The following is a 10,223-nucleotide window of genomic DNA, read 5'->3' on the forward strand; positions in this document are numbered from 1 at the left end:
TGAGAAGATCCTCTAAGTATTCCTTCCTCCGGTCAATAACGTCTACAGTTGCAGTCAGCAGGGCCCCATCTACACTGTACACAGTGTTGGTGGAGCACTGCTTTCCCCTCCTGAGGTGCCTGACGATTTGCCAGAACCTTCTTGGTGCCGACCAAAAGTCGTTTTTCCATGGCTTCCCCAAACTTCTCCCATGTCTAAGTTTTTGCCTCTGCAACAGTTGATGCCGCCACATGCTTGGCCTGCCGGTACCCCTCAGCTGCCTCTGGAGTCCCACTGGTCAACTAGACCCTATAGAACTCTTTCTTCAGCTTGACAGCCTATCGAACCTTAGCTGTCCACCACCGGGTTCGTGGATTGCCGCCACAAGAGGCACCGACAACCTTGCGGCCATACCTCCGTTCTGCTGCTTTGACAATGGAGGCTCGGAACATGGCCCATTCAGACTCAATGTCCTTCGCCTCCCTCGGAATGAGATTGAAGTTCTGCCAGAGGTGGCAGTTAAAAATCTTTTTGACCGGTTCCTCCACCAGACGTTCCCAGCATACCCTCATTATATGTTTGGGTCTGCCTGGTCTGTCTAGCAGCCTCTCTCGCCATCTGATCCAACTTACCCCCTGGTGGTGATCAGTTGACAGCTCAGCCCCTCTCTTCACCCAAGTGTCCAAGACATAAGGTCGCAGATCCGATGACAAGATTACAAAGTCGATCATCGAGCTGCAACCTCAGGCATTCTGGCACTAAATGTACTTATGGACACCCTTATGCTCAAACATGGTGTTCATTATGGACAATCCATGGCCAGCACAGAAGTCCAACAACTGCATCAGAGTGAATGGTAAAGAAAAAATCACTTAAACAGTTAAAACAACACTAAAATATTTTCTCAGTTTTATGTTTTAATACCACTAATTAAATATATTTGTTTAAAACTTTTTTTTGCCACATTGCTGGTTAGAGAGTTTGATCAATATCTCCCATTATTCCATGCTAGAGCAAGAATTTATCAAGACAGTTCTACTAATTGCATTGGTGTGTGTCCCAGAAAATAGTATGTTTGTGAAATATATTGTAGTAACTGGCAGACAGCTCTTTATAGGTACAGTCGGAAAGCAGCTGTCTGAGAGCTGTTCCCAGGCTGGGTGTTGATAGATGCTTGAGTTGCAGCAACTCGACTGTCAGGGAAGGGAAGCACATCTTTTGACGAGCCACAGGAGGATTCAAGAAAGGCAGAGACATTTAGCAAGAAAGTGTATATAAAAGTATCACACTGCTGCTCGCTCTTACCGTGGTCTCAGTGATGCTGAAGAATGTGACGGTAGACAGTAGAAAGCAACATAGATAACTGATACCTTGATTCTGCCACACTGCTTACTATTGACATTGTGTTCTGCTGTTGGTTCATGCCATTCAATTTCCTTTATCTGAATGATGAAATAGATCATTTTCAGATTGCAAACTTGGTGCCTAAGTGTGGGTGTCTCTAAACAAGAGGCAGTTCTAGGTGTTGATAATCAAAGAACAAGGTGGCATGGCTTTTGTTTCCAAGCTACATATCGATGTATGGTATAATTTATGTACTTAAGGTATGTATATCCTAACTACATGCCATATAGCTCATTTATTTATTATTTATTGTATATCCTGTAGTGCAATGTAGCATTTCAGTCTTCAGGCAACCCTGGAGAATTAATGGGTTCCCCTGATTATCATGGGATTTTTTTGGCCACCGACAATAACCCTTCCTATACAAATCAGGCCCTTCTATATTTAAAATGTATTTTTAAGATGTATTATGTTTTAAAATAAAAGGCGTGAATAGCTAGACAATGATGAAAGTGGGGCATTAGCAAACCCCATCCCCCTAAAAGAAAAAGCAGTAGTGTATAAGTTAAAACGGAGAATTGTTGTAGTGACCAGAAGGTTTCACCACATTTTTCAACATAGTGGCCATAGTGGATGAATACATTCACAGACATAAGTTGAAAAGAGACTGCTGAGTTGTTATAGTTTGACATAGTTATAAAACCATACTGATTTTATAAGATTTTTAAGTAGAAAATGAGACTAATTGGTATAAAATTAGAATTTGTGGTCATTCAACTAGTAGCCCAGTGGCACCATGTAAATATCAAAAACAAGTGTGACAAGTATAAACAGAACCTTGCAGTATGCCACAGTAGAGAGGTAAACCTCAGCTTGCATTTTTTTTTTATTTAAACACAAATCAGGAGTAAATTGTTCTGAACATTATTGGAAGCAGCAGCAATAAATAGGTTCAACTGTCTTCAGTAGTGAGGAGAGTAGAGTGTTTACACTGGAAAATATTGGAAATCAGATTGCAAACAGGCATTTATTATTTAGATGCTAAAAAAGGTGAGAACTTGGAATATATTCGAAATAACTTGAAAGATAATATATTCACTGAGTTTAGACATGAAAGCTGGCAACACAACAGAAATGTCTATATGAGGTGTTCTCAATTACTTTTCCACAATAGGCAAATGTAGACAAAGCCAAGCCAAGGGCCAGAATACCAGCCTTATACTGTTTCATAATTATTGCTATAGTCATTTTATTGTGAACACCATATTATTATTAAGTGTAATTAATTAGATAGGTGTAACTGTAAAAATTTGATCTTATTGACCATTCAGTGGTAGATGTGGTTATAACGGATTGAAACAGGAGAGCTGTGGATGAGATGGTTCTTTGATTTACTAATACAAAGACACTGATCTAGATGTGCTTTGGAGAGTCTGTTCCTATCTTGGCTTTATGATAATGTTCATGGAAGTAAATCATGATTTACAAATATGGGTGGAGGAAAATATGGAAAGAAGTGTGACATTGCCCTTGTGCAACTGATTCAAGGGATTATGTATATTCAGAAGTTGCTGACGCTAACATGTGTTGTTATTTAGGCAAAATAGATTTTGTAATTTCTGAACAACAACTGAATATATGCTTCATCCAGGAAAGAAAGTAGCTTTTTTTTCCAACAGTCCATTGGATGTCTGCAGAAAGAGAGGATAGCTGTCATAGAAACAGCAGGATTTCTTTTGAGAGGAAGAAGTTCTGAAACCAGTCTTTAAAATCTCTCAGTCTTGCCATGATCATATGCATCAGAATGCTCCATTTAGTTTTTCTCGCAATACGGGCGCAATACAACTTTCCCCCCTGTTATTCAGACCAGGTCAACTTTAAGTAGAAAGCCATCATTCATGCTCACAACAGTATGATTTTTTGCCTTGTAGCTATAAATTAGGCTGATTTAGGTGAGACGTTATATCACACAGGTCATGTTGTTGATGTCATTCAGAAAGTTCAGCAAGGTGTGGGCCTTTTAACTGTGCAAGTTACATAAAAAAAACCAACTTTGTCTCATAGTTTTTACTCTCTTTCTCGAACAATCTGTCCTTACTAAGCCAATCCACATTATTACACGGCAAATGTAGATGATGTTCTACTGACGTTTCCTCTGTTAAGGCTCTGAAAAGGCAATGGAGCTCTCATAAATAAAGTTTACAAGCCTCATCATGGTATTTGTGTTGTCTTTCTTTTTTCCATACAATTTCGGACATAATACTGGCTTGTGGATAATACAATGTATTGCTAGTAATGCCTGGTTTAACAGCACCTAGGCTACTTTCCAGGATCCTGTGTTAACATAGTTTTGCTCATATACTGGCCAGTTTTTTTCATAACAGCTTGGTCAGTCCATTAAAAATGATTTTGCCAGTTGTGTGCCTGCATATAGGGAGCAAACAAAGTAGGTCTTCTTGAAAATGTATTGCATTAAAATAATCTCACAAACACAGTCAGCTGTTCCGTGTCAATCCTGTCACAAGGTATTGAGTGACATGAAATCTGCATTCTTTAGATCACAGAGCAGAGGGGACAGGCACTCCATCATCAGAACTTCTACTGTTCTCATGGCAGTAGTGTCTCAACAGATCCACAATTGTTTTCTTTGTTTTTTTTTTCTTTGTTTTTTTTTCTTTGAGTTATAAAACTTCTTTGACTGTTTCACTTGGAAGTTCCTTGAAACGCCTGTCTTACACAAATGTAGTTTAATAATGGTATAGGATAATTATACGTTCCTTTCAAATTTATAGTCTTTTGTTTGTGGCTGTTCGATTTTAACAGGGTAGTTTTGAAGAGCTGCTTTATATTAGCCTCACTGCAGACAGCTGTTGTTTGAGAGCCTCGGAAACAAGTCTGATAAAATATGTTCTGGTAAAATAAAGCAAAACTAACTTATCTACTCAGGACTGAATTATTTTTGTTATTAACATTGTGATTTATAACACTGGCCATAGCTATTTATGTTGGCAACACTTGAATGTGCTATGTTAGTTCATTATGAATAGCCTAGTTGCTATAGTGAAATAGTAATTAGTAGGCTACCTTTATTGCTCTGATTTTATTTAGGTGGTAAATACAGTCATAGCCAAAATATACGGCACCCCTGGAATTTTCCCAGAAAATTCTTGCTATTACAAATGTTTTGGAATACACATGTTTATTTCCTTTATGTGCATTGGAACAACACAAAAAAACTGAGAAAAAAAAGCCAAATCTGATATCATTTCACACAAAACTCAAAAACCGGGCTGGACAAAATTATTGGCACCCTCAACTTAATATTTGGTTGCACACCCTTTGGAAAAAATAACTGAGATCAAGCGTTTCCTATAACCATCAACAAGCTTCTTACACCTCTCAACTGGAATTTCTTTTGCAAACTGCTCAACGTCTCTCAGATTTGAAGGGCGCCTTCTCCCAACAGCAATTTTGAGGTCTCTCCATAAGTGTTCAATCGGATTTAGATCCGGACTCATTGCTGGCCACAACAGAACTCTCCAGCGCTTTGTCTTCAACCATTTCTGGGTGCTTTTAGAGGTATGTTTGGGGTCATTGTCCTGCTGGAACACCCATGACCTCTGACACAGACCCAGCTTTCTGACACTGGGCTCTACATTGCGCCCCAATATCTTTTGGTATTCTTCAGATTTCATGATGCCTTTCACACAGTCAAGGCATCCAGTGCCAGAGGCAGCAAAACATCCCCAAAACATCTTAGAACCTCCACCATGTTTGACTGTAGGTACTATGTTCTTTTCTTCGTAGGCCTCATTCCGTTTTCTATAAACAGTAAAATGATGAGCTTTACCAAAAAGCTCTACCTTGGTCTCATCTGTTCATAAGACGTTCGCCCAGAAGGATTTTGGCTTCCTCAAGTACATTTTGGCAAACTCCAGTCAGGTTTTTCATGCTTCTGTGTTAGCAGTGGGGTCCTCCTGGCTCTCCTGCCATAGCGTTTCATTTCGTTCAGATGTTGACGGATAGTTCAAGCTGACACTGTCTGCAGAACAGCTTGAATATGTTTTGAAGTTGATTGGGGCTGTTTATCCCCCATTCGGACTATCCTTCGTTGCAGTCTTTTATCAATTTTTCTCTTCCGTCAATATCCAGGGAGATTAGCTACAGTGCCATGTGTTGTGAACTTCTTGATTATGTTGCGCACAGTGGACAAAGGAACATGAAGATCTCTGGAGATGGACTTGTAGCCTTGAGATTGTTGATATTTTACCACAATTTTTGTTCTCAAGTCCTTAGACAATTCTCTGCTCTTCTTTCTGTTCTCCATGCTTAGTGTGGCACACTCAGACACACAACAGAAAGGCTGAGTCAACTTGTCTCCATTTTAATTGGCTTCAGGTGTGATTGCTATATTGCCAGAACCTGTTTCTTGCCACAGGTGAGTTCAAACGAGCGTCATATGCTTGAAATAAAACGATTTACCCACAATTTTGAAAAGGTGCCAATAATTTTGTCCAGCCCATTTTTGGAGTTCTGTGTGACATGATGTCAGATTTGGCTTTTGTTCTCTGTTTTTTTGTATTGTTCCAATGCACATAAAGGAAATAAACATGTGTATACCAAAACATTTGTAATTGCAGCAATTTTCTGGGAAAATTCCAAGGGTGCCAATAATTTCGGCCATGACTGTAAGCTTAGCCAAAATACACTTAATTAAATAAGTGTACCTGTTGGCAGTTGGCTAATGGTTTGGTATGACCTAAGGTCTGCCTGTTGTGGGAGCCCTGTCCAGTCATAAGCATCTGAATTTAGCTACATAAAGTGGATATAAAAAGTCTGTGCACACCTGCCAAAATCAGAGATTTTGTGTAATAAAAAATGAAGCCAATATAAATCCTGTCAGAACTTACTCCATCTTTATTGCAAAATTGCAATCTATACGAAGGTGAAAACAAATCAGAAACTGTTTAATAAAAAAAAGGAAAAAAAAAAAATCATACAAAAACCTGGTTGCATTAGTGTGCACATCCCCTAAACCAATACGATAGTTGAAGCACCTTTTGATTTTATTACAGCACTCAGTCTTTTTGGGTTGGAGTCTATCAGTTTGGCACATTTTTGCCCACAGCATTATAATTTCAACTTCACCATTAGCCAAATAAAAAAGTTAGCAAACTGTAATAGTATATTGCAAATTAGAATTGTAATATATTGCATTATTTTTGTGTTGTATCATGGGCTCCCTGCAATTCCCATTTCCAAGTAAATATACTGAGTCTTGTGTTTGTAAACAAAGTGTATATTCAAGAATCTAAAGGCAAAGTACCAAACGCAAGGATCGCATTAGCCAGATTGGCCTTACTGCTGCCTTAGTGCAGAAACAACAATATTGTAGGCCGTTTCAGCTCCTATCTTCTTTTCAGTGTCTGTATGGAAATTTTTTTTTTTTTTTTTTTTATTTTTATTTATTAATTTTATTACAATCAATACATAACAATCAAGTTTTACAAAAAAGAATTATGTTAAGAACAGATCGATCCCCACCCCTGAGAAAGAGAGCAAGCCAAACGGTATAAAATTTAAGGCTTGTAAAAATACCTAAATTAATAAATTCTCTGTGCTTTATAAACTTATTTTAAAATATTACTGATTAGATCCTGCCATGTTTTGAAAAAAGTCTGTACGGATCCTCTAACTGAGTATTTGATTTTTTCCAATTTTAAATAATATAACACATCAGTTTCCCACTGACTTAAAGGAGAGTTTGGGTTCTTCCAGTTTATCAGAATAAAAGAATAATGTTAATTTGGAGCAGGCCCAGAACATGTGACCTAGTGAGGCTGGGACTTGGTTGCAACGTTCGCAGGTTGGATCATGCCCTGGAAACGGTGTCTGTATGAAAATTGATTGACTTTCTGAAAGATGTGTACGTATCAGATAATATAATATATATTTTTCTGATGTTCAGAAGGTCTGTGATTAATTCACAGAATGTTGAGATATTAAATAGTCAAGCTTGCAAAGGATTACTATCATGGAAAAAGTCTAACCTCCTGTACATTTGTCAATTTCTTTATTCTCATGTATTTTCTTCTGCCGCAAGTCATTATTGAGTCTTCGATACATTGATTGACTCTCTCTTCAGGGTTAAGATTTGATAAAAGCTGGCCACATTCATAACCATAATGACATCTTGTATTTGTATAGTGAGGCAGGATTTTCATTTTTTATGCTGTTTGCATTTACTATGTTTGCCTTTTCTCTTATTGTTACAAATTTAAAATATATATAGGAATGGGCACAATGCTTGCAAGTAAAATATAGTACATGTAACCTCTTGATACTTCATGGAATTTTTTTTATCCCTACAGTCTTTGTTTCTCTTAATGCCAGGTTTTTTGCTGATACAATTTACCATTTTCCAGGGATTCTCTGAATTATTTTTCTGCCTCATCATGTTACCACCTGGTGTATTTCTCATGCTGGATTTCACATTCGCTACTTTATGAAACTGTATTTCATCACAGGCACTTTCAATTTGATCTTTGAATCACAGGTTCTGTATAAATCAATGGAATATGAGTTCAAATATACTGTATAGATTGCTAACTTTGTTGTTTTTAGTTTTTCACAAGCAGCATATATTTCAGTTAGGGTTTCATAAAATTAAAAGGAAATTAAGTTTACATAACTGTGTGACCTTTCAGCAGATTTTCTTCAAAACCACCAGGGATTTTAAATGTCAAAATTTGTGTTTACTTTGAATACTCATTACTCGCGCAGTAAATAATATGATGAGGTAGTTTACAAATAAATAACAATATCATGGTAAATGTAAAAGGCATTGCATTTAGTAATAAGCTTCTTTTAATATGTATAAAAACTTGGAAAAAATGGACACATAATATACCAATCATAATTACATAACAAAGAAATCAATGAAAGAAAAATGTTAGGACTGACACTACAGAAGAAAATAGGCATCTTTTTTAAGTAAGCTGAATATCTTTTGTATCAGTTTACTAAGTGAAAATTGATTATACTTAAATACTGAAATAGTAAATATTCCCTAATAATAACAACATATACAAATCAAAACTAGAGTACATATTACCTCTGAGATCTGTTTTAATAAACTTAATGCAAACAAAGCATTTGCTGAATAGGTAATGGGAGGGTGAGCAACATAAAATTAGTATATTAGTGGAAGGAGTCCTGTTCTCCCCCAAATCACTACCTGTTTAAGAAACAGGTCTGCAGGATTTGTGATAAATACCATTAATTTCAGTACCTTTGCCATATTACAGGCCTGCATCTGTATTTATCTTTGTTTTGTACTTAATGTAACAGGTGTGGTTCTTTACTGTTTTATTTAGATGCTAGGACCTATATCTTGTTAGTGGGGCTTGAATTTCCATACATATGATTAACAGTATAAATGCTTTATCTTATAAAATGAATTAACAGTATTAAGGAAGGTTTTGTAGTCTTACAAATCCCTAGTCAGTCAGGTAATAACTAATAGGATAAGAAGTTAAAGTCTGTTTATTTTCTTATATTTCACATGAACTTCCCAGTGACAGCGAGATGGAGATTGAGCAAGAATACTACAGTAATGGAGTTCTGGAGAACTCTACACGAATCATGAATGGTACCTACAAGCATGAAGAGATCCTACAAACAGATGAGTCCAGCCTAGGTGATGCTATGCACTGCTGTTGAAACTAACTACTAACTGCACTTTTGCTAGATATCTGTAGATTAGTTCAAACATCTGTCCAATTTACTACTCACAGATAGCAATCAAACCATTCCATTAATGTAATTTAAGCATGCTAAATTATTATGAGGCAATACGATAATACTTGATAACTTGGTCTGTGAAATGATGTGCCCAGTTTATTTCTTAACAAGAGACTGGGCATCCAGGGCACTCAGTAATGCATTTCACAATTTCTGGGCACAGTTGATAGCTAAAGCACCCTATAGGCACTGCATAGTTAAAATTATCACAATCTTTCAGGCGCCTGAAACAATTTGCAAACAAGATATATATGATCTGAAGTCCCTGACTATAAATTCTGTATGATTAGTTGAAGACAACAGTACCACCTTTTTGTGTCTTTTAATGGAAGTTGTGAGGCACACTTAAATTAAAGCGTTCTCTGTATAAATTCCAGCTGAATTCACTTTTTTTTTCTAGAGACAACAATGTAATGCTAAGCATATTATAATAGCAGGAAAATAATGCTTGATTGGTACAGGTAATTCAAAATAACATTTGCCAGTACATACTTCTGCCTTTCTGTATGTTTCCCTCTGCTGCATTTAACAGTTGTTTATTCAAGTAATTCACATTTGATGGTAGGGTTATAAATAACAAAATACTTCTGGTAAGTGTGTGTAATGAACTAATGTATGAGATGTTGTTGGTACGTCGTATTAATGACTATATTGGTAGCAGATTTTTCTCAGACCTTCTGTAATAATTTGTTTCATTTGTTTAAAGTCCATGTGTTCTTTTTATACTCTGCAGAAGACAGTGGTGCTCCAAGGCAGTTATGTGGAGGAAATCAGGCAGCCACAGAGAGAATGATTCAGTTTGGCCGAGAGTTACAGTCTCTTAACGAGCAGCTGGGCAAAGAGTACGGCAGAAACTCATCGCACAAAAAAATGCTTCAGGTACGACCTATTGCATACTTCAGACTGCATCATCTTACCCAAGTCTAATATTTGCAGTATAAAATGCCTGAATAATTGTTGAAGTCATGTCATGGCATGAGACTCAAAGCACTGATGATGTCTAAGGGTCCAAATTACTTTGTGCTTACATAAAAAAAGAGACAGTGCAGTGCCTGTTGTCTTACCCCAGACCACAAAATTTATGTCTTGCTTGTTTA

At 37.0% G+C, this 10,223-nt stretch overlaps 1 protein-coding gene across 1 annotated transcript in view; it reads left to right on the forward strand.

Moving 5' to 3' along the window:
* The window catches only part of ranbp10 (RAN binding protein 10), a 108,324-nt gene that overhangs the window by 83,333 nt on the left and 14,768 nt on the right, over nucleotides 1-10,223 (forward strand). The window contains exons 11-12 of the mRNA XM_039763093.1: nucleotides 8,901-9,022; nucleotides 9,860-10,005. Coding sequence (XP_039619027.1) covers nucleotides 8,901-9,022; nucleotides 9,860-10,005 — 268 coding nt within the window. The remainder of the gene's footprint in view (nucleotides 1-8,900; nucleotides 9,023-9,859; nucleotides 10,006-10,223) is intronic.

Source organism: Polypterus senegalus, chromosome 9, assembly GCF_016835505.1.
Source record: "Polypterus senegalus isolate Bchr_013 chromosome 9, ASM1683550v1, whole genome shotgun sequence".
NCBI classification, from domain to species: domain Eukaryota; kingdom Metazoa; phylum Chordata; class Cladistia; order Polypteriformes; family Polypteridae; genus Polypterus; species Polypterus senegalus.